This window comes from Haemorhous mexicanus, unplaced genomic scaffold (genome assembly GCF_027477595.1).
Source record: "Haemorhous mexicanus isolate bHaeMex1 unplaced genomic scaffold, bHaeMex1.pri scaffold_256_ctg1, whole genome shotgun sequence".
In the NCBI taxonomy this organism is placed as follows: Eukaryota; Metazoa; Chordata; class Aves; order Passeriformes; family Fringillidae; genus Haemorhous; species Haemorhous mexicanus.
Window position 1 is genome coordinate 1 of NW_026776083.1, and position 24,008 is coordinate 24,008.

General features: G+C 62.6%; 1 protein-coding gene across 1 annotated transcript; it reads left to right on the forward strand.

Moving 5' to 3' along the window:
* Nucleotides 1-933: 933 nt before the first annotated feature.
* LOC132323030 (neuronal-glial cell adhesion molecule-like) lies at nucleotides 934-21,730 on the forward strand (the record flags this gene model as incomplete). The annotated part of the gene is made up of 11 exons (XM_059837805.1): nucleotides 934-1,120; nucleotides 5,141-5,226; nucleotides 6,519-6,533; nucleotides 7,171-7,276; nucleotides 8,600-8,802; nucleotides 11,463-11,585; nucleotides 12,913-13,083; nucleotides 14,374-14,485; nucleotides 15,781-15,965; nucleotides 19,138-19,271; nucleotides 21,586-21,730. Coding segments are annotated over exons 1-11 (1,330 nt in total), but the record flags the coding sequence as incomplete, so codon positions are not given.
* Between the last annotated feature and the right edge of the window lie 2,278 nt (nucleotides 21,731-24,008).

Below are 24,008 nucleotides of genomic sequence, written 5' to 3' on the forward strand. Positions count from 1 at the left end.
TCCCACCCCTCCCCCACCCTCCCCTCCCCCACCCTCCCAAACTCTGGGAGGAGCCCAAAATATCGGGGGGGGGGGGGGTCCCAAAAATCCCCGAATATTTGGGGTGGGGGGTCCCGTTCCCCCCTCATTGGGAATTTGGGGAGGGGGTTTTGTCCGTTCCCCCCTCAATTTTTGGGGGGTCATTTCCCCTCCCCCCCCAAATTTTTGGGGGGGTCTCTTCACTCTCAGGTGACCCCAATAAATTGTGGGGGGGGGGGCGTCTAAAGAATTTGGGGTCTCTGTCCCCCTCCCCAAATCGAGACCCCCCAGATATCCTGGGGGGTCTCAACCTTTCCTCGGGGGTCTTTTCACCCCAAATCGGGGGTCTCACCCCCCAAATCCAGACCCCAAATATCCTGGGGGGTCTCAACCTCCCTTCGGGGGTCTTTCTCCCCAAATTTGGGACCCCAACCTCCCCCCTCTTGGGGGGTCTTTTCACCCCAAATCGGGGTCTCACCCCCCAAATCCAGACCCCAAATACCTGAGGGGACTCTCGGGGGTCTTTTCCCCCTCAAATCGGGGACCCCAAAACCCCCCCGGGGGGGGTCTCACCCCCCAAATTGCGACCCCCCAACCCCCTCCCCGGGGGTCTTTCCCCCCAAATCGGGGGGTCTCACCCCCAAGTCGGCGACCCCCAAATATTCCGGGGGGGGGGGGTCTCAACCCCGCAATCGCGACCCCCAACCCCTCCCCTCGGGGGTCTTTCCCCCCCAAAATTGGGGTCTCACCCCCAAATCGCGACCCCCAACCCCGCCCCTCGGGGGTCTTTCCCCCCAAATTGGGGGGTCTCACCCCCAAATCGTGATCCCTGGGGGGGGGTCTCACCCCCAAATCGCGACCCCAACCCCCTCCCCGGGGGGTCTCACCCCCAAATCGGGGTCTCACCCCCCAAATCACGACCCCTACCGCCCCCCTCGGGTTTCCCTTTCCCGCCGCCCCCCGCCCAGGGTGTGGCCGGGTGGGCGTGGTCTAAACGGGGCGTGGTCAGTGGGCGTGGCCGCGCCGAGGGGGGCGTGGCCTACGGGCGGATTATGTCAACCCCGCGGCAGCCGCAGCCCCGAGCTGGGAGCGGCAGGAGCAGGTACGGCCCGGGGGGGCTCCGGGGGGGATTTGGGGGGGGGTCTCGGGGGTCCCGGGGGGGTCCCCGGGAGTCCCCGGGATCGGGGGGGACTCCGAGAATTCCGGGGGTCCCGGGGTGGGGGGGCGCCGAGCGCGGGGAGCGGCTCTGGGAGGGTCCCGGGGGGCTGCGTTGAGGGGGTGGGGAGGGGGGGAAAGGTGGGGCTGGGGGAGGTTTGGGGGGGTCTGGGGGTGAAATGGGGCTGGGGGGCGTTCTTAGGGTGTGTCTGAGAGGTTTAGGTGGAGCTGTAGGGTCTCTATAGGGTCTCTATAGGGCTGGGGGGGGGGGGTTGGGGGGGCTGGGGGCGTTATCGGGGGATAAAAATGGGGGCGGGGGGATTGTGGGGTTTGGGGAGGGGTCTCGGGGGGGTTCTGTGGGGCTGGGGAGGGTAAAGGGGGATCAAGGGGATCTATAGGGGATCTATAGGGGCTGGGATTGGGATGGAGGGGCTGGGGGGGTTATTAGGGTCGGGGGGCTTCTGGGGGCGGGGCTGGGAGGTGTTTGTGGGGGGCTGGGCACAGGTACAGGTGGGTCTGGGGTCTCTATAGGGCTGGGCACAGGTAAAGGCGGGTCTGGGGTCTCTATAGGATCTCTATAGGGCTGGGCACAGGTAAAGGTGGGTCTGGGGTCTCTATAGGGCTGGGCACAGGCACAGGCGGGTCTGGGGTCTCTATAGGATCTCTATAGGGCTAGGCACAGGTAAAGGCGGGTCTGGGGTCTCTATAGGGCTGGGCACAGGTAAAGGCGGGTCTGGGGTCTCTATAGGGTCTCTATAGGGCTGGGCACAGGTAAAGGTGGGTCTGGGGTCTCTATAGGGTCTCTATAGGGCTGGGCACAGGTAAAGGGGGTCTGGGGTCTCTATAGGGTCTCTATAGGGCTGGGCACAGGTACAGGCAGGTCTGGGGTCTCTATAGGATCTCTATAGGGCTGGGCTCAGGTACAGGTGGGTCTGGGGTCTCTATAGGGCTGGGCACAGGTACAGGTGGGTCGGGGGTCTCTATAGGGTCTCTATAGGGCTGGGCACAGGTAAAGGGGGTCTGGGGTCTCTATAGGGCTGGGGAGGGTCCTATAGGATCTATAGGGTCACTGTGGGGCTGGGCAGGATCACAGGTGGTTCTATAGGGTGGACGGGGCACAGGTGGTTCTATAGGGTGGGACAGGGGCACAGGTGGCTCTATAGGGGCTCTATAGGGTCAGGCTGAGGGGTACAGGTGGATCTATGGGGCAGGTGGTTCTATAGGGTCAGATCTGGGGCACAGGTGGCTCTATAGGGTGGGACAGGGGCACAGGTGGCTCTGTAGGGTCAGACCAGGAGTACAGGTGGTTCTATAGGGTGGGACAGGGGCACAGGTGGTTCTATGGGGCAGGTGGATCTATAGGGTCAGACATGGGGTGCAGGTGGCTCTATAGGGTCAGACCTGGGGCACAGGTGGTTCTATAGGGTGGTCCAAGGGGTACAGGTGGTTCTATAGGGTGGGACAGGGTGCACAGGTGGTTCTATAGGAGTTCTATAGGGTCAGACAGGGGCACAGGTGGTTCTATAGGGTCAGACATGGAGAACAGGTGGATCTATAGGGTGAGACAGGGGGTACAGGTGGTTCTATGGGGCACAGGTGGTTCTATAGGGTCAGACCAGGAGTACAGGTGGTTCTATGGGGCACAGGTGTGTCTATAGGGGTTCTATAGGGTCAGACAAGGGGCACAGGTGTTTCTATGGGGTCATAGGGGTTCTATAGGGTCAGACAAGGGGCACAGGTGTTTCTATGGGGTCAGACAGGGGCACAGGTAGTTCTATGGGGTACAGGTGTGTCTGTAGGGGTTTTATAGGGTCAGACCAGGAGTACAGGTGGTTCTATGGGGCAGGTGGTTCTATAGGGCCTCTATAGGGTGGGACAGGGGGCACAGGTGGTTCTATAGGGTGGGACAGGGGGCACAGGTGTGTCTATAGGGCCTCTATAGGGTGGGACAGGGGGCACAGGTGGTTCTATGGGGCAGGTGGTTCTATAGGGTGGGAGAGGGGGCACAGGTTTGTTTATAGGGTCAGACATGGGGCACAGGTGGTTCTATAGGGGCTCTATAGGGTCAGACAGGGAGTACAGGTGGTTCTATGGGGCACAGGTGTGTCTATAGAGGTTCTATAGGGTCAGACAGGGGCACAGGTGGTTCTGTGGGGCACAGGTGTGTCTATAGGGCCTCTATAGGGTCAGACAGGGGCACAGGTGGTTCTGTGGGGCACAGGTGGTTCTATAGGGCCTCTATAGGGTCAGACAAGGGGCACAGGTGGTTCTATAGGGTGGAACAGGGTGCACCGGTGGTTCTATGGGGCACAGGTGGTTCTATAGGGTGGGACAGGGGGTACAGGTGGTTCTATGGGGCACAGGTGGTTCTACAGGGGCTCTATAGGGGGCTGGGCTGGTGGGGAGGGGGCTCATTGGGGAGGGGGCTCCTTCCCGAGGCGGGAAGAGCAGAGGGGCCGGGCCTGGGGGGGGTTTGGGGGGTCTGGGATGAATTTGGGGGATCCTGGGGGGGTTTGAGGGGCAGAAACCGAGTGGGGAGGGGGAGTCAGGGGGGTCTGGGCCCGGGGTTTTGGGGAGGGGGCTGGGGCCGATCTGGGGCTGTTTGGGGAGGGGGCTCGGGACGGTTTTGGGGGGGTTTTGGGGTCTCCGTAGGACCCAGATCCTCGTGGGGGGAGGGGGCTCGGGGCACTCTCGGTGGGGCTGGGGTCTCCGGGGGGGCTCTGTGAGAACCAGGATTTGGGGAGGGGGTCGCGAGGGTCCCCAACAGCCCTGGGGGGGTCTCGGGGGTCTCCATAGCGTCCAACAGATGGGTGGGGCCGGCGGGGTGGGGGAGGGGAGGGAGGGGGAGGAGCGGCCCTCGCGCGCCCCCCACCCACCCCCCCCCCGAGGGACCCCCAGGGCCGGGGGGGGTCCGGGAGGGGCTGGGGGGGGGGTCCCCAATGTGGGGGGGGGGGGGAGGGGAGGGGCAATCCCCGTTCTCCCCCACCCCTCCCCCCCCTCATTTCCCTACAGGTGCCCGCCCCTCCCCCCGCCCGCAGCACCTGGGGGGATTTTGGGTTTTTTTTGGGGGGGGGGGGTCCGTAGGTTTTGGGTGGGGGGGAGGGGCAGCGCTGTCCTCGCCCCCTCCCCTCCCCTCCCCCCCCTCAGGAATTTGGGGTCCACAAGGGGCTCCTTGTTCGAGCCGGGGCCGCCCCCGCTTCCGGCCGGGCGGGGCCGGGGCGGGGCTGGGGGTGGGGGTCCCAAAATCTCCCGGGGGGGCCCCAAAATCCTTCCGGGATGGCCGGGGGGGAGGGGGGATCCCAAATCCTTCCGGGATTTTGGGGGGGGGTCCCCGGATTGGTGGCTCCTCCCGGGAAGGGAGGGGCGATGCCGGGGGGGGTGGGGACACTCCCGGGGGGGGTTTGGGGGGGGGTCCCCGCAGCCCTGGACCCCCCCCCCCCGAGGGGGGTGGGGGGTGAGGGGGGGGCGGGGGTCGCAGCCGGAGGGGGGGTGGGGGAGCCGCGGATGCACCGGGGGGATTTTGGGGGGGGGTCTCCAGATCTCTGTGCCCTCCCCCACCCTTGGGGGGATTCTGGGGGGGTCCCAGACCCTCGTGGGGGGGTCCGGGGGGGGTTTTGGGGGCATTTTGGGGCATTTTGGGGCATTTTGGGGCATTTCGGCCCCGTCGCTGTCCGTGGTGCTGAATTGGGGAGGGGGCGGCGCTGGGCGGCCATGGGGGGTGGGGGAGGGGCGGTCAGGGTGGTTGTTTGGGGGGGGGGTCGCTCGCCAAGGTGACAGGTCCCCCTCATTAGGCGTTGCCATGGAAACGGGCGCATCCGCACGAGCCGGGGGGGGGGAGGGGAGGGGACGCCGCGGCCGCCGCACAATGGAGGGGGGGGGGGGAGGGGGGGGGTTTAGGGGTGGGGGGGGGTCGCGAGGGGATGGAGGGGGGTGGAGACCCCTCCCCAAATGAGCCCGTGCCCCCCAGGGCCATGGCGCTGCCCCGGGGGCTCGGCCTCGTCCTGCTGCTGCTGCTGGGGGGGCGCGGCGGCGCCATCGTCATCCCCCCCGAGTGTGAGTGGGGAGGGGGCGGCGGAATTTGGGGAGGGGGCGAGCTGGGGAGAAGGGGGGGGGGGGGGAGGTGGTTACACCCCTCCCCCAGCCCTGCATGGTGCCCCGGCCGCCTGCGCTGCACGAGGATGGGTTTGCATGGGGAGACCCCTCCTCAATTTACACCCCCGGCATGGAGACCCCTCCTCAATTCAAACCCCTCAGCATGGAGACCCCTCCTCAATTTATTCACACCGGCATGGAGACCCCCTCCTCAATTTATTCACACCGGCATGGAGACCCCCCCTCAATTCACACCCCCCCTTACATGGAGACCCCTCCTCAATTCACACCCCTCGTTACATGGAGACCCCCCCTCAATTCACACACCCCGGCATGGAGACCCCCCCTCAATTTATTCACACCGGCATGGAGACCCCTCCTCAATTCACATCCCTCCGGCATGGAGACCCCTCCTCAATCCACACCCCCCGGCATGGAGACCCCTCCTCAATTTATTCACACCGGCATGGAGACCCCTCCTCAATTCACACCCCCCGGCATGGAGACCCCTCCTCAATTCACACCCCCCCAGCATGGAGACCCCTCCTCAATTCACCCCCCCCGGCATGGAGACCCCTCCTCAATTCACACCCCCCCAGCATGGAGACCCCTCCTCAATTCACACCCCCCGTTACATGGAGACCCCTCCTCAATTCACACCCCCCGGCATGGAGACCCCCTCCTCAATTCACACCCCCCGGCATGGAGACCCCCCCCCTCAATTTATTCACACCGGCATGGAGACCCCTCCTCAATTCACACCCCCGTTACATGGAGACCCCTCCTCAATTCACACTCCTCAGCATGGAGACCCCTCCTCAATTCACACCCCCGGCATGGAGACCCCTCCTCAATTCACATCCCTCCGGCATGGAGACCCCCCCTCAATCCACACCCCCCTTACATGGAGACCCCTCCTCAATTCACACCCCCCGTTACATGGAGACCCCTCCTCAATTCACACACCCCGGCATGGAGACCCCTCCTCAATTCACCCCCCCCGGCATGGAGACCCCTCCTCAATTTATTCACACCAGCATGGAGACCCCTCCTCAATTCACCTCCTGACCCTGAAATCCCCCCCCCCCGCATGAAGACCCCTCCCCAAATTCCCTCTTCTCACTTTCCCCCCCATTTTTGGAGCCCCCCCTTGCACGACCCCCCCCCGCTTTGCCCGGGGGTCTCTCCGGAGCCCCCTCCCCACTCACGCTCTGTCTCTCCCCCCCCCCCCGTGCCCCCCCCGGACGGTGCAGACTCGCTGCACGAGCGTGAGTTTGGGGAGGGGTCCCGGGGGGTCCCGGGGGGTCTGGGGGTGTTGGGGATGGTCCTGGGGGGGTCGTGGAGGGGTTTTGGGGGGTCTGGGGGTGTTGGGGAGGGTCCTGGGGGGGTCGTGGAGGGGTTTTGGGGGGTCTGGGGGTGTTGGGGAGGGTCCTGGGGGGGTCCCGGGGGGTTTTGGGGGGTCTGGGGGTGTTGGGGAGGGTCCTGGGGGTGTTGGGGAGGGTCCTGGGGGGGTCCCGGGGGGTTTTGGGGGGTCTGGGGGTGTCCCGGGGGGGTTTGGGGGGTCTGGGGGTGTTGGGGAGGGTCCTGGGGGGGTTTTGGGGGGTCTGGGGGTGTCTGGGGAAGGTTTTGGGGTGTCTGGGGGGTTTTGGGGGAGTTTTGGGGTGTCTGGGGGGGGATCTGGGGGGGTTTGGGGTCCCGGGCGGTTTTGGGGTCCCGGGCGGTTTTGGGGTCCCTGGTTGGGGGTCCCGGGGTGTTTTGGGGTGCCAGGTGGGGGTCCCTGCTGGGTCCCAGGTATGTTTTGGGGTCCCTGGTTGGGGGTCCCGGGCGGTTTTGGGGTGCCAGCTGGGGGTCCCGGGCGGTTTTGGGGTGCCAGCTGGGGGTCCCAGCCGCTGCCCCCCCCCCCAGTCCAGCAGCCCCCCGAGCTGACGGAGGCGCCCCCGGAGCAGCTCGTGGTGTTCCCCAGCGACGACGCCGTGCTCAAGTGCGCGGCCAGCGGCAACCCCCCGGTGCAGTGAGTGTCACCTGTGTCACCTGAGTGTCACCTGGGTCACCTGGGGGTCACCTGTGTCCCCTCCTGTCCCCTCCTGTCCCCCCGGTGCAGTGAGTGTCACCTGAGTGTCACCTGGGGTCACCTGGGTCACCTGGGGGTCACCTGTGTCACCCGTGTCCCCTCCTGTCCCCTCCTGTCCCCCCGGTGCAGTGAGTGTCACCTGGGGTCCCCTGGGTGACCTGGGGGTCACCTGGGTCACCTCCTGTGCCCCCCGGTGCAGTGAGTGTCACCTGAGTGTCACCTGCGTCACCTGGGTCACCTGGGGGTCACCTGGGTCACCCGTGTCCCCTCCTGTCCCCTCCTGTGCCCCCCGGTGCAGTGAGTGTCACCTGAGCGTCACCTGGGGTCACCTGGGGGTCACCTGGGGGTCACCCGTGTCCCCTCCTGTCCCCCCGGTGCAGTGAGTGTCCCCTGGGTCACGTCCATGCCCCCCCCCCCCGGTGTCCCTGGGTGTCCCTGCTGTCCCCCCCAGCTGCTGCCACTGTCGGTGTCCCCTGTCCCCTGTCCCGTGTCCCTGTCCCCTGTCCCTGTCCCCTGTCCCCTGTCCCCTGTCCCTGTCCCTGTCCCCTGTCACTGTCCCCTGTCCCGTGTCCCTGTCGCTGTCGTCACTGTCACTGTTACTGTTGTCACTGTCGCTGTCCCCTGTCACTGTCCCCTGTCCCTGTCCCCTGTCCCTGTCCCCTGTCCCTGTCCCCCGTCACTGTCCCCCGTCACTGTCCCCCGTCACTGTCCCCCGTCACTGTCACTGTCCCCTGTCCCTGTCACTGTCCCTGTCCCTGTCCCTGTCCCCTGTCCCTGTCCCCTGTCACTGTCCCCTGTCACTGTCCCCTGTCACTGTCCCCCGTCACTGTCCCCCGTCACTGTCCCCGTCACTGTCACTGTCCCTGTCCCTGTCACTGTCCCCTGTCCCTGTCCCCTGTCACTGTCCCCCGTCACTGTCCCCCGTCACTGTCCCCCGTCACTGTCCCCCGTCACTGTCACTGTCCCCTGTCCCTGTCCCTCTCCCCTGTCCCTGTCCCCTGTCCCTGTCCCCTGTCACTGTCCCCTGTCACTGTCCCCCGTCACTGTCCCCCGTCACTGTCCCCCGTCACTGTCCCCTGTCCCTGTCACTGTCCCTGTCACTGTCCCCTGTCCCTGTCACTGTCCCCTGTCCCTGTCACTGTCCCTGTCCCTGTCCCCTGTCCCTGTCACTGTCCCCTGTCCCCTGTCCCTGTCACTGTCCCCTGTCCCTGTCACTGTCCCCTGTCCCTGTCACTGTCCCCTGTCACCGTCCCTGTCCCGCAGGTTCCACTGGACACGCGAGGGCCGCCCGTTCCCGTCGCCGTCGCTGTCCCCGGCGGAGCTGGCGGGGGTCTCGGTGTCCCCCGGGGGGGGGACCTTGGTCATCAACGCCAGCCTGGCCGCGCGCCTGCAGGGCCGCTTCCGCTGCGCCGCCAGCAACGCGCTGGGGACAGCGCTGTCACCCGAGAGCCACCTCATCGCTGAGAGTGAGTGCCCAAACCACCCCAAAACCACCCCAAAATCACCCAAAATCACCCAAAATCACCCCAAAATCACCCCAAAAACACCCCAAACCACCACAAAATCATCCAAAATCACCCAAAAATCACCCAAAAACACCCCAAAATCACCCAAAACCACCCCAAACCGCGCTGGGGACAGCGCTGTCACCCGAGAGCCGCCTCATCGCCGAGAGTGAGTGCCTAAACCACCCCAAAATCACCCAAAATCACCCAAAACCACCCCAAAATCACCCAAAATCATCCCAAATCACCCCAAATCACCCCAAATCACCCCAAAACCACCCCAAAACCACCCAAAATCACCCAAAACCACCCCAAAATCACCCCAAAATCACCCAAAACCACCCCAAACCGCGCTGTCACCCGAGAGCCGCCTCATCGCCGAGAGTGAGTGCCCAAACCACCCCAAAACCACCCCAAAATCACCTAAACCACCCCAAAATCACCCAAAACCACCCCAAAACCACCCCAAAACCACCCCAAAATCACCCAAAATCACCCAAATCACCCCAAAACCACCCCAAAACCACCCAAAATCATCCCAAATCACCCCAAAACCACCCAAAATCACCCAAAACCACCCCAAACCGCTCTGGGGACAGCGCTGTCACCCGAGAGCCGCCTCATCGCTGAGAGTGAGTGCCCAAATCACCCCAAAATTACCTAAAAACACCCCAAAATCACCCCAAAATCACCTAAACCACCCCAAAATCACCCAAAACCACCCCAAACCGCTCTGGGGACAGCGCTGTCACCCGAGAGCCGCCTCATCGCCGAGAGTGAGCGCCCAAATCACCTTAAACACCCCCGAAATCACCCCAAAATCACCCCAAAATCACCCAAAATCACCCAAAACCACCCCAAACTGCGCTGGGGACAGCGCTGTCACCCGAGAGCCGCCTCATCGCCGAGAGTGAGTGCCCAAACCACCCCAAAATCACCCCAAAACCACCTAAACCACCCCAAAATCACCCAAAATCATCCCAAATCACCCCAAAACCACCCAAAATCACCCAAACCCACCCCAAACCGCGCTGGGGACAGCGCTGTCACCCGAGAGCCGCCTCATCGCCGAGAGTGAGTGCCCAAACCACCCCAAAATCACCCAAAATCACCCAAAATCACCCCAAAAACACCCCAAACCACCCCAAAATCACCCAAAAACACCCCAAAATCACCCAACCTCAAAACCACCCCAAAATCACCCCAAAATCACCCAAAACCATCCCAAAATCACCCCAAAATCACCCAAAATCACCCCAAACCCACCCCAAACCGCGCTGGGGACAGCGCTGTCACCCGAGAGCCGCCTCATCGCTGAGAGTGAGTGCCCAAACCACCCCAAAATCACCCAAAAACACCCCAAAATCACCCAACCTCAAAACCACCCCAAAATCACCCCAAAATCACCCAAAACCATCCCAAAATCACCCAAAATCACCCCAAAATCACCCCAAACCCACCCCAAACCGCGCTGGAGACAGCGCTGTCACCCGAGAGCCGGCTCATCGCTGAGAGTGAGTGCCCAAACCACCCCAAAATCACCCCAAAATCACCCAAAATCCACCAAAAATAACCCCTAAATCACCCCAAACCCACCCCAAACTGCGCTGGGGACAGCGCTGTCACTCGAGAGCCGCCTCATCACCTAGAGTGAGTGCCCAAATCACCTTAAACACCCCAAAATTACCTAAAAACACCCCAAAATCACCCAAAATCATCCCAAAATCACCCCAAAATCACCCAAAATCACCTTCAACACACCCAAAACCACCCCCAAATCACCTTAAACCCACCCAAATCCCCCCAGATCCGGCTCATCGCCGAGAGTGAGTGCCCAAATCCCCCAAACCACCCCAAAATCCTCCCAAACCCCTCGGGGACAGCGCGGGAGTCCCTGGCTGGTTTTGGGGTCCCTGCTTTGGGGTCCCTGTCTGTGTTTGGGGTCCCTCTCCGGTTTTGGGGTGCCTGGTTTGGGGTCCTGTGGGTGTTTGGGGTCCCTGGTTTGGGGTCCCAAAGGTTTTTGGGGTCCCTGGTTTGGGGTCCCTATCAGTTTTTGGGGTCCTTGTTGGGTTTTGGGGTCCCAAAGGTTTTTGGGGTCCCTGGTTTGGGGTCCCTATCAGTTTTTGGGGTCCTTTTTGGTTTTTGGGGTCCCTGGTTTGGGGTCCCTGTCAGATTTTGGGGTCGCTTTTTCAGGTTCCTGTCCATTTTTGGGGTCCCCGGGTTTGTGTCCCCCCGTGTTTTCGGGTTCCCTGTTGGTTTTTGGGGTCCCTGCGTTTGTGTCCCCCCGGGTTTGGGTTCCTCCCTGTTTGTGTCCCCCCGTGTTTGTGTCCCCCCGGGTTTGTGTTCCCCCGGGTTCGGGTTCCCGGTTTGTTTCGGGGTCCCCCCGTGTTTGTGTCCCCCTGTTTTTGTGTCCCCCCGGGTTTGTGTTCCCCGGGTTCGGGTTCCCTGTCGGTGTCGGGGTCCCCCCCGTGTTGTGTCCCCCCGTGTTTGTGTCCCCCCGTGTTTGTGTCCCCCCGTGTTTGTGTCCCCGGGTTCGGGTTCCCTGCCGTGTTTCGGGGTCCCCCCGTGTTTCGGGGTGCCCCCGGCGGTTTGGGGGTGCCGCAGCCGCCGTGCCCCCCCAGACACGCCGCAGTGGCCCAAGGAGAAGGTGTCGCCGGTGCAGGTGGAGGAGGGGGACCCGGTGGTGCTGCCCTGCGAGCCCCCCGCCAGCGCCGCGCCCCCCAAGATCTACTGGCTCAACAGCCGTGAGCAAATGGGGCTGGGGGCTGCAGGGGGGGGAGGGGGATCGTCCTGCACCCCGAAATCCCAAAATCAGCCCTGGACCCCAAAATCCTCCCGTGAACTTCCCCAAATCCTCCCCCAAAATCTTCCCTGGACCCTCCCAAAATCCTCCCCCAAACCCCAAAATCCTCCCCTGAACCCCAAAAATCCTCCCCTGAACTCCCCCCAAATCCTCCCCTGAACTTCCCCAAAATCCTCCCTGGACCCCCAAAATCTTCCCCAAAACTCCAAAATCCTCCCCCAAACCCCAAAATCTTTTCTTGGACCCCAAAAATCCTCCCCTGAACTCCCCCCAAATCCTCCCCCAAAACCCCAAAATCCTCTTCTGAACCCCAAAATCTTCCCCAAAACCCCAAAATCCTCCCTGGACCCCCAAATTCTTCCCCTAAAACCTCAAATCTCCCCTGAACTTCCCATGTTTGAGATCAGGTTTGGGGTCCTGGGGCAGGTTTGGGATCAGGTTTGGGGTCAGGTTTGGGATCGGGTTTGGGGTCAGGTTTGGGGTCAGGTTTAGGATCAGGTTTGGGGTCAGGTTTGGGATCGGGTTTGGGGTCAGGTTTAGGATCGGGTTTGGGGTCAGGTTTGGGGTCAGGTTTAGGATCAGGTTTAGGATCGGGTTTGGGGTCAGGTTTAGGATCAGGTTTAGGATCGGGTTTGGGGTCAGGTTTGGGGTCAGGTTTAGGATCAGGTTTAGGATCGGGTTTGGGGTCAGGTTTGGGGTCAGGTTTAGGATCGGGTTTGGGGTCAGGTTTGGGGTCAGGATTTGGGGTCCTGGGTCAGTTTTAGGGGCAGGTTTGGGATCACATTTGGGGGCTGATTTGGGGCAGGTTTGGGGCAGTTTAGGCTCAGTTTTAGCTCAGTTTTAGGGTCAGTTTTGGGGCAGGTTTAGGGCAGTTTAAGCTCAGTTTAGGCTCAGTTTAAGCTCAGTTTTGGGGTTTAATCCGGGTTTATCCCCCAGGGATCGTGCACATCGCCCAGGACGCCCGGGTGAGCCAGGGCCAGGACGGGTTCCTGGGGCAGGTTTGGAGTCAGGTTTGGGGCAGGTTTGGGGCAGGTTTAGGCTCAGTTTAGGCTCAGTTTAGGCTGAGTTTTGGGGTTTAATCCCGGGTTTATCCCCCAGGGATCGTGCACATTGCCCAGGACGCCCGGGTGAGCCAGGGCCAGGACGGGTTCCTGGGGCTGGTTTGGGGCAGGTTAGGCTCAGTTTAGGCTCAGTTTAGGCTCAGTTTAGGGCAGTTTAGGCTCAGTTTAGGGTCTGTTTTGGGGTTTAATCCCGGGTTTACCCGCCAGGGATCGTGCACATCGCCCAGGACGCCCGGGTGAGCCAGGGCCAGGACGGGTTCCTGTACTTTGCCAACGCCCAGGTCGGGGACAGCCACCCCGACTACATCTGCCACGCGCACTACCTGGGCCCGCGCACCATCATCCAGAAGGAGCCGCTGGACCTGCGCGTCAGCCCCAGTGAGAGACCCCGCCCCCAACCCCCCTGGGACCCCGCCCCCAACCCCCCTGGGACCGCAAATACACCCTGAGACCCCGCCCCCAATACCCCTGGGACCCCGCCCCAAATATCCTCTGGGACCCCCAAATCCCGCTGGGACCCCGCCCCAAATATCCTCTGGGGACCCCGCCCCCAATACCCCTGGGACCCCGCCCCCAATCCCCCTGGGACCCCGCCCCCAATACCCCTGGGACCCCGCCCCAATCCCTCTGGGACCCCAAATCCCTCTGGGACCCCGCCCCCAATACCCCTGGGACCCCAAATACCCCCTGGGACCCCGCCCCAAATCCCCCTGGGACCCCGCCCCCAATCCCCCTGGGACCCCGCCCCAATAGCCCTGGGACCCCAAATACCCCCTGAGACCCCGCCCCAAATCCCCTCTGGGACCCCACCTCAAATCCCGCTGGGGACCCCGCCCCCAAATCCCTCTGGGGACCCCGCCCCCAATACCCCTGGGACCCCGCCCCCAATACCCCTGGGACCCCAAATCCCCCTGGGACCCCGCCCCAAATATCCTCTGGGGACCCCGCCCCCAATCCCCCTGTGACCCCGCCCCCAATCCCTCTGGGACCCCGCTCCCAATCCCCCTGGGACCCCGCCCCAATACCCCCTGGGACCCCGCCCCCAAATCCCCTGTGACCCCGCCCCCAATACCCCTGGGACCCCGCCCCAATACCCCTGTGACCCCCGCCCTCAATACCCCTGGGACCCCACCCCCAATACCCCTGGGACCCCGCCCCCAATACCCCCTGGGACCCCAAATACCCCCTGAGACCCCGCCCCAAATCCCCTCTGGGACCCCGCCCCCAATCCCCCCTAGGACCCCAAAGACCCCCTAGGACCCCACCCCAAATCCTCCTCTGGGGCACCCCAAATCCTCCTTCAGGGACCCCCAACCCCACAATCCCCCTCTGGGGGACCCCAAACCCCAAATCCTCCTCTGGGGGACCCCAAATCCTCCTTCAGGGGACCCCCAAACCCCTGAATCTCCCTTTAGGGACCCCCAAACCCCCAAATCCCCCTTCAGGGGACCCCCAAACCCCCAAATCCCCCTTTAAGGGACCCCCAAACCCCCAAATCCCCCTTTAAGGGACCCCCAAACCCCCGAATCTGCCTTCAGGGGACCCCAGACCCTCAAATTTTGGGGGGGGGCAGTTCTGGAGGTTTTTGGGGGTGATCCTCAGGAATTTGGGGGGATTCCCAAGAATGTGGGGGGCATTGGGGGGGTCTCTAACCCCTCCCCCCCCCAGGTAACTCGGTGCAGTCCCGGCGGCCCCGCCTGGTGGTCCCCAGGGACCCCCAACCCACTCACGTGGCCCTGAGGGGGGAGACCCTGGTGCTGGAGTGCATCGCCGAGGGGCTGTGAGTGGGGAGGGGGCTGGGGGGGTCTTGGGGGGTCTTGGGGCGTCTTGGGGGGGACCTTGGGGTGGGTTCTAGGGGGGCCATGGGGGTCCTGGGGGGGTCAAAGGGGGTCTTGGGGGGCATCTGGGGGGGTTCTGGAGGGTCTTGGGGGGGTCTTGGGGGGATCTGGGGGGTCCTGGGGGGGTCTTGGGGGGTCGTGGGGGGGGTCTTAAGGGGTTCTGGAGGGTCTTGGGGGGATCTGGGGGAGTTCAGGAGAGTCTTGGGGGGCATCTGGGGGGATTCAGGGGGGTCTTGGGGGGATTTTGGGGTTCTGGGGGGTCTCAGGGGGGTCTTAGGGGGCGTCTGGGGGGATTCAGGAAGTTCTTGGGGAGATCTGGGGGGTCTTGGGGGGCATCTGGGGGGGTCCTGGGGGGATCTGGGGGGTCCTGGGGGGGCCCAGAAGGGTCTTGGGGGGTTCTGGAAGGTCTGGGGGGGATCTGAGGGGTCCCTGGGGTATCCTGGGCCTGTTCTGTTTCCAGCCTGGGTCTGTCCCGGTTTAACCCCGGTTTAACCCCAGTTTAACCCCAGTTTAACCCCAGTTTAACAACCCCAGTTTAGCCCCGGTTTAACCCCAGTTTAACTCCAGTTTAACCCCAGTTTAACCCCGGTTTAATCCCAGTTTAACCCCAGTTTAACCCCCTGTTTAACCCCAGTTTAACCCCGGTTTAACCCCGGTTCTGTCCCAGCCCCACGCCCTGGGTGCCGTGGTGCCGGCTGAACAGATCTGGGTGTCCCGGGGATATCCCGGGTTTATCCCGGGTTTATCCCGGTTTAATCCCAGTTTAACCCCGGTTTAATCCCGGTTTTATGGCAGCCCCATGCCCTGGGTGTCGTGGCGCCGGCTAAACAGATCTGGGTGTTCCGGGGATATCCCAGGGATCATCCTGGGTTTATCCCGGGTTTATCCCAGTTTAATCCCGCTTTAATCCCGGTTTTACGACCCAGCCCCACACCCTGGGTGTCGTGGTGCCGACTGAACAGATCTGGGTGTCCCGGGGATATGCCAAGGGTTTCAGGGTTTATCCCAGGTTTATCCCAGCTTTATCCCAGCTTTATCCCGGTTTAATCCCGATTTAATCCCGGTTTAATCCCGGTTCTGTTTCAGCCCCACGCCCTGGGTGTCGTGGTGCCGGCTGAACAGATCTAGGTGTTCCGGGGATATCCCTGGGATCATCCTAGGTTTATCCCGGGTTTATCCCGGTTTAATCCCGGTTTAATCCCGGTTTAATCCCGGTTTAATCCCGGTTTTATGGCAGCCCCACGCCCTGGGTGTCGTGGCGCCGGCTGAACGCGCCGCTGCCGCCGGGCCGGGCCGTGCTGGACAATTTCAACCACACGCTGCGGCTGCAGAGCGTCAGCGAGGCCGACGACGGCGACTACGAGTGCACGGCCAGCAACGGGCTGGGCACGGCCAGGAGCACGCACCGGGTCACCGTGCAGGGTACTGGGATGGACTGGGATGGACTGGGATGGACTGGGAGGGGCTGGGCACGGCCAGGAGCACGCACCGGGTCACCGTGCAGGGTACTGGGATGGACTGGGATGGACTGGGAGGGGCTGGGCACGGCCAGGAGCACGCACCGGGTCACCGTGCAGGGTACTGGGATGGACTGGGATGGACTGGGATATACTGGGAGGGGCTGGGCACGGCCAGGAGCACCCACCGGGTCACCGTGCAGGGTACTGGGATGGACTGGGAGGGGCTGGGCACGGCCAGGAGCACCCACCGGGTCACCGTGCAGGGTACTGGGATAGACTGGGATGGACTGGGATAGACTGGGAGGGACTGGGCACGGCCAGGAGCACGCACTGGGTCACCGTGCAGGGTACTGGGATGGACTGGGATGGACTGGGATGGACTGGGAGGGGCTGGGCACGGCCAGGAGCACGCACCGGGTCACCGTGCAGGGTACTGGGATGGACTGGGATAGACTGGGAGGGGCTGGGCACGGCCAGGAGCACCCACCGGGTCACCGTGCAGGGTACTGGGATGGACTGGGATGGACTGGGATAGACTGGGAGGGACTGGGCACGGCCAGGAGCACGCACTGGGTCACCGTGCAGGGTACTGGGATGGACTGGGATGGACTGGGATGGACTGGGAGGGGCTGGGCACGGCCAGGAGCACGCACCGGGTCACCGTGCAGGGTACTGGGATAGACTGGGATGGACTGGGATAGACTGGGAGGGGCTGGGCACGGCCAGGAGCACGCACCGGGTCACCGTGCAGGGTACTGGGATGGACTGGGATGGACTGGGATATACTGGGAGGGGCTGGGCACGGCCAGGAGCACCCACCGGGTCACCGTGCAGGGTACTGGGATGGACTGGGATGGACTGGGATAGACTGGGAGGGGCTGGGCACGGCCAGGAGCACGCACCGGGTCACCGTGCAGGGTACTGGGATGGACTGGGATGGACTGGGATAGACTGGGAGGGGCTGGGCACAGCCAGGAGCACCCACCGGGTCACCGTGCAGGGTACTGGGATGGACTGGGATATACTGGGAGGGGCTGGGCACGGCCAGGAGCACGCACCGGGTCACCGTGCAGGGTACTGGGATATACTGGGATGGACTGGGAGGGGCTGGGCACGGCCAGGAGCACGCACCGGGTCACCGTGCAGGGTACTGGGATGGACTGGGATAGACTGGGATATACTGGGATAGACTGGGATATACTGGGATATACTGGGAGGGGCTGGGCACGGCCAGGAGCACCCACCGGGTCACCATGCAGGGTACTGGGATATACTGGGATAGACTGGGATATACTGGGATAGACTGGGATATACTGGGATATACTGGGAGGGGCTGGGCACGGCCAGGAGCACCCACCGGGTCACCATGCAGGGTACTGGGATGGACTGGGATAGACTGGGATATACTGGGAGGGGCTGGGAGGGGGCTGGGCTGTACTGGGAGGCACTGGGCCATACTGGGAGGCTCCCAGTCTAACCGCAGTCCGCAGCCGCCCCGTACTGGCTGCGGCGGCTGCAGAGCGGGGCTGGGCTGTACTGGGCTGTACCGGGCTGTACTGGGCTGTACTGGGAGGCACTGGGCTGTACTGGGCTGTACTGGGAGGCACTGGGATGGGCACTGGGCTGTACTGGGAGGCACTGGGCTGTACTGGGAGGCACTGGGATGGGCACTGGGCTGTACTGGGCTGTACTGGGAGGCACTGGGAGGCTCCCAGTCTAATCCCAGCCCGCAGCCGCCCCGTACTGGCTGCGGCGGCCGCAGAGCGGGGCTGGGCTGTACTGGGAGGCACTGGGATGGGCACTGAGCTGTACTGGGAGGCACTGGGGGGGTACTGGGTTATACTGGGCTATACTGGGAGGCACTGGGCCATACTGGGACGCTCCCAGTCTAACCGCAGTCCGCAGCCGCCCCGTACTGGCTGCGGCGGCCGCAGAGCGGGGCTGGGCTGTACCGGGGGAGCACTGGGCTGTACTGGGCTGTACCGGGATGGGCACTGGGCTATACTGGGAGGCACTGGGCCATACTGGGAGGCTCCCAGTCTAATCCCAGTCCGCAGCCGCCCTGTACTGGCTGCGGCGGCCGCAGAGCGGGGCTGGGCTGTACTGGGAGGCACTGGGATGGGCACTGAGCTGTACTGGGAGGCACTGAGGGGGTACTGGGTTATACTGGGCTATACTGGGAGGCACTGGGCCATACTGGGACGCTCCCAGTCTAACCGCAGTCCGCAGCCGCCCCGTACTGGCTGCGGCGGCCGCAGAGCGGGGCTGGGCTGTACTGGGATGTACCGGGGGGGGCACTGGGCTGTACTGGGCTGTACTGGGCTGTACTGGGAGGCACTGGGATGGGCACTGGGCTGTACTGGGCTGTACTGGGAGGCACTGGGCTGTACTGGGAGGCACTGGGATGGGCACTGGGCTGTACTGGGCTGTACTGGGAGGCACTGGGAGGCTCCCAGTCTAATCGCAGTCCCCAGCCGCCCTGTACTGGCTGCGGCGGCCGCAGAGCGGGGGCTGGGCTGTACTGGGCTGTACCGGGATGTACCGGGGGGGCACTGGGCTATACTGGTCTGTACTGGGATGGGCACTGGGCTATACTGGGAGGCACTGGGCCATACTGGGAGGCTCCCAGTCTAACCGCAGCCCGCAGCCGCCCCGTACTGGCTGCGGCGGCCGCAGAGCGGGGCTGGGCTGTACCGGGGGGGCACTGGGCTATACTGGTCTGTACTGGGATGGGCACTGGGCTATACTGGGAGGCACTGGGCCATACTGGGAGGCTCCCAGTCTAACCGCAGCCCGCAGCCGCCCCGTACTGGCTGCGGCGGCCGCAGAGCGGGGCTGGGCTGTACTGGGAGGCACTGGGATGGGCACTGAGCTGTACTGGGAGGCACTGGGGGGGTACTGGGTTATACTGGGCTATACTGGGAGGCACTGGGCCATACTGGGAGGCTCCCAGTCTAACCGCAGCCCGCAGCCGCCCCGTACTGGCTGCGGCGGCCGCAGAGCGGGGCTGGGCTGTACTGGGCTGTACCGGGATGTACCGGGGGGGGCACTGGGCTGTACTGGGATGGGCACTGGGCTATACTGGGAGGCACTGGGCCATACTGGGAGGCTTCCAGTCTAATCCCAGTCCGCAGCCGCCCCGTACTGGCTGCGGCGGCCGCAGAGCGGGGTGTTCGGCCCCGGGCGAGACGGCGCGCCTGGACTGCCAGGTGGGCGGGAAACCCCGGCCCGCGCGTCAGCTGGAGCCTCAACGGGGTCCGCCTCGAGGGTAGGGGGCTGCGGGCTGGGGGGGATGGGGGGCTGGGGAGGGGGTTTGGGGGGGTGGGGAGGGGGTTTGGGGGGGATTTGGGGGGGATTTGGGGGGATTTGGGGGGGTGGGGGAGGGGATTTGGGGGGATTTGGGGGGATTTGGGGGGGGTGGGGAGGGGATTTGGGGGGGTTTGGGGGGGTGGGGAGGGGATTTGGGGGGATTTGGGGGGGTTTGGGGGGGTTTGGGGGGTGGGGAGAGGATGTGGGGGGGATTTGGGGGGATGTGGGGAGGGGATTTGGGGAGATTTGGGGGGGATGTGGGGGGATTTGGGGATGGGGAGGGGATTTGGGGGGGTTTGGGGGGGATTTGGGGGGGATTGGGGGGAGTGGGTGGGGGAGGGGATTGTGGGGGTCCTTCGGGGGATTTTGGGGTCCCTTGGGTGCCCCTGAGGGTTTGGGTGGGGGGGGGGTCCTGGGTGGGGGTTTGGTGCACCCAGGGGGGATTTTGGTGTCCCCAATGGTGTCCCCAGTGTCCCCAATGGTGTCCCCAATGTCCCCAGTGATGTCCCCAATGTCCCCAATGGTGTCCCCAATGTCCCCAGAGCTGCCGCACTTGGAGCACTGCTCTCTCCGGGATGGGGCCCTGGTCCTGTCCCTGGGTTTGGTGTCCCCAGTGATGTCCCCAATGTCCCCAATGTCCCCAATGTCCCCAGAGCTGCCGCACTCGGAGCACCGCTCTCTCCGGGACAGAGCCCTGGTCCTGTCCCTGGGTTTGGTGTCCCCAGTGATGTCCCCAATGTCCCCAATGGTGTCCCCAATGTCCCCAATGGTGTCCCCAATGTCCCCAGAGCTGCCGCACTCAGAGCACTGCTCTCTCCGGGACGGGGCGCTGGTCCTGTCCCTGGGTTTGGTGTCCCCAATGATGTCCCCAATGTCCCCAATGGTGTCCCCAGTGTCCCCAATGATGTCCCCAATGTCCCCAATGGTGTCCCCAATGTCCCCAGAGCTGCCGCCCTCTCCGGGACGGAGCGCTGGTCCTGTCCCTGGGTTTGGTGTCCCCAATGGTGTCCCCAATGTCCCCAATGGTGTCCCCAATGGTGTCCCCAATGTCCCCAATGTCCCCAATGGTGTCCCCAATGTCCCCAATGATGTCCCCAATGTCCCCAATGTCCCCAATGTCCCCAATGTCCCCAATGGTGTCCCCAATGTCCCCGATGTCCCCAGAGCTGCCGCACTCGGTGCACCGCTCTCTCCGGGACAGGGCCCTGGTCCTGTCCCTGGGTTTGGTGTCCCCAATGGTGTCCCCAATGGTGTCCCCAATGTCCCCAATGGTGTCCCCAATAATGTCCCCAATGTCCCCAATGGTGTCCCCAGTGATGTCCCCAATGTCCCCAATGTCCCCAATGTCCCCAATGGTGTCCCCAATGTCCCCGATGTCCCCAGAGCTGCCGCCCTCGGAGCACCGCTCTCTCCGGGACGGGGCCCTGGTCCTGTCCCTGGGTTTGGTGTCCCCAATGGTGTCCCCAATGTCCCCAGTGATGTCCCCAATGTCCCCGATGTCCCCAGTGATGTCCCCAATGTCCCCGATGTCCCCAGAGCTGCCGCCCTCGGAGCACCGCTCTCTCCGGGACGGAGCCCTGGTCCTGTCCCTGGTTTTGGTGTCCCCAATGGTGTCCCCAATGGTGTCCCCAATGTCCCCAATGTCCCCAGTGATGTCCCCAATGGTGTCCCCAATGTCCCCAATGTCCCCAATGGTGTCCCCAATGTCCCCAATGTCCCCAATGTCCCCAATGGTGTCCCCAATGTCCCCAATGTCCCCAATGTCCCCAATGGTGTCCCCAATGTCCCCAGTGATGTCCCCAATGGTGTCCCAATGTCCCCAGTGTCCCCAGAGCTGCCGCCCTCGGAGCACCGCTCTCTCCGGGACGGGGCCCTGGTCCTGTCCCTGGGTTTGGTGTCCCCAATGGTGTCCCCAATGGTGTCCCCAATGGTGTCCCCAATGGTGTCCCCAATGTCCCCAATGGTGTCCCCAATGTCCCCGATGTCCCCAGAGCTGCCGCCCTCGGAGCACCGCTCTCTCCGGGACGGGGCCCTGGTCCTGTCCCTGGGTTTGGTGTCCCCAGTGATGTCCCCAATGGTGTCCCCAATGTCCCCAATGGTGTCCCCAATGTCCCCAGTGATGTCCCCAATGGTGTCCCCAATGTCCCCAGTGTCCCCAGAGCTTGCCGCCCTCGGAGCTCTGCTCTCTCCGGGACGGGGCCCTGGTCCTGTCCTGGGTTTGGTGTCCCCAATGATGTCCCCAATGTCCCCAGTGATGTCCCCAATGTCCCCAGAGCTGCCGCCCTCGGAGCACCGCTCTCTCCGGGACGGGGCCCTGGTCCTGTCCCGCCTGGAGCCCAACGCGTCGCTGGTGGCTCAGTGCGAGGCCAACAACCACCCACGGGCGGCTGCTGGCCAACGCCTTCGTCTACGTCGTGGGTGAGTCACCCCCAAAACGCCCCAAAACACCCCAAAAAAACACAGAACACCAAAAAACCCCCCCCGAAAAACCAAAAAATCACAAAACACCCCAAAAAACCACAAAAAAAAAACCAAAAAAACCACAAAACACCAAAAAAAACCCCCAAAAAACCTCCAAGAAAACCCCCCAAAACACCTCAAAAAACCTCAAAAAAATCCAAAACACCCCAAAACACCCCAAAACACCACAAAACACCAAAAAAAACCCACAAAAAACAAAAGAACCCACAAAAAAACACAACACCAAAAAACCCCAAAAAACCTCCAAGAAAACCGTCCAAAACACCCCAAAAAAAACCCGAAAAAACCCCAAAAAATCTCCAAGAAAACCCCAAAAAACCCCCAAAACACCCCAAAACACCCCAAAAAACCCAAAAAACGACAAAAAACCCCAAAACACCAAAAAAAGCCCAAAAAAGCCCCAAAAAACCTCCAAGAAACCCCCCAAAACCCCCAAAACACCCCAAAACACCCCAAACACCCCAAAAAACCTCCAAGATAACCCCCCAAAACATCACAAAAAACCACAAAAAACCCCAAAACACACCAAAAAAACCCGAAAAAAAACCCAAAAAATCTCTCAAAAAAACCCCAAAACAACCCAAAAAAACCCCCACAAAAAACCCCAAAACACCAAAAAAACCAAAAAAAAAAAAAAAATAAACCCCCAAAAAACCCCCCAAACCCCCAAAAAATCTCCAAAAAAACCCCAAAAAACCCTAAAACACCCCAAAACACCTCCCAGAAAACCCCCAAACCCCAAAACACCCCAAAACTCCCAAAACCCCTCAAAAAACCCAAAAAATCCCCCAAACCCCCTAAAATCTGCTCAGGGTCCCCCCAAAACCCCCAAAATTGGGATCCCTGGGATGGATTTTAGGGTCCCTGGGATGGATTTTGGGGTCCCGGGGATGGATTTGGGATCCTGGGATGGATTTGGGGTCCCGGGATGGATTTTGGGGGTCCCTGGATGGATTTGGCATCCTGGGATGGATTTGGGGGTCCCTGGGATGGATTTGGGATCCTGGGATGGATTTGGGGTCCCGGGGATGGATTTGGGGTCCCTGGGATGGATTTGGGATCCTGGGATGGATTTGGGGTCCCGGGGATGGATTTTGGGATCCCTGGGATGGATTTGGGGTCCCTGGGATGGATTTTGGGGTCCCTGGGATGGATTTGGGGTCCCTGGGATGGATTTGGGGATCCTGGGATGGATTTTGGGGTCCTGGATGGATTTGGGGTCCTGGGATGGATTTTGGGGTCCCTGGGATGGATTTTGGGATCCTGGGATGGATTTTGGGGGTCCCTGGGATGGATTTGGGGGTCCTGGAATGGATTTGGGGGTCCCTGGGATGGATTTGGGGATCCTGGGATGGATTTGGGGTCCTGGGATGGATTTGGGATCCTGGGATGGATTTTGGGGTCCCTGGGATGGATTTGGGATCCCTGGGATGGATTTTGGGACCCTGGGATGGATTTGGGGTCCCTGGGATGGATTTGGGATCCTGGGATGGATTTGGGATCCCTGGGATGGATTTGGCGTCCTGGGATGGATTTGGGGTCCCTGGGATGGATTTGGGGGTCCCTGGGATGGATTTGGGGTCCTGGGGATGGATTTGGGGTCCTGGGATGGATTTTGGGGTCCCTGGGATGGATTTTGGGGTCCTGGGATGGATTTGGGATCCCTGGGATGGATTTGGGATCCATGGGATGGATTTTGGGGTGCCCGGGATGGATTTGGGGGTCCCTGGGATGGATTTGGGGTCCCTGGAATGGATTTGGGGTCCCTGGGATGGATTTGGGATCCTGGGATGGATTTGGGGTCCTGGGATGGATTTTGGGGTCCCTGGGATGGATTTTGGGGTCCTGGGATGGATTTGGGGTCCCGGGGATGGATTTGGGGTCCCTGGGATGGATTTGGGATCCTGGGATGGATTTGGGATCCTGGGATGGATTTGGGGTCCCGGGGATGGATTTGGGATCCTGGGATGGATTTGGGGGTCCTGGGATGGATTTGGGGTCCTGGGATGGATTTGGGGGTCCCTGGGATGGATTTGGGGTTCCGGGGATGGATTTGGGATCCTGGGATGGATTTGGGGATCCCTGGGATGGATTTGGGGTCCATGGGATGGATTTGGGGTTCCGGGGATGATTTGGGATCCTGGGATGGATTTGGGGTCCTGGAGATGGATTTGGGGGTCCCTGGGATGGATTTGGGGTCCCTGGGATGGATTTT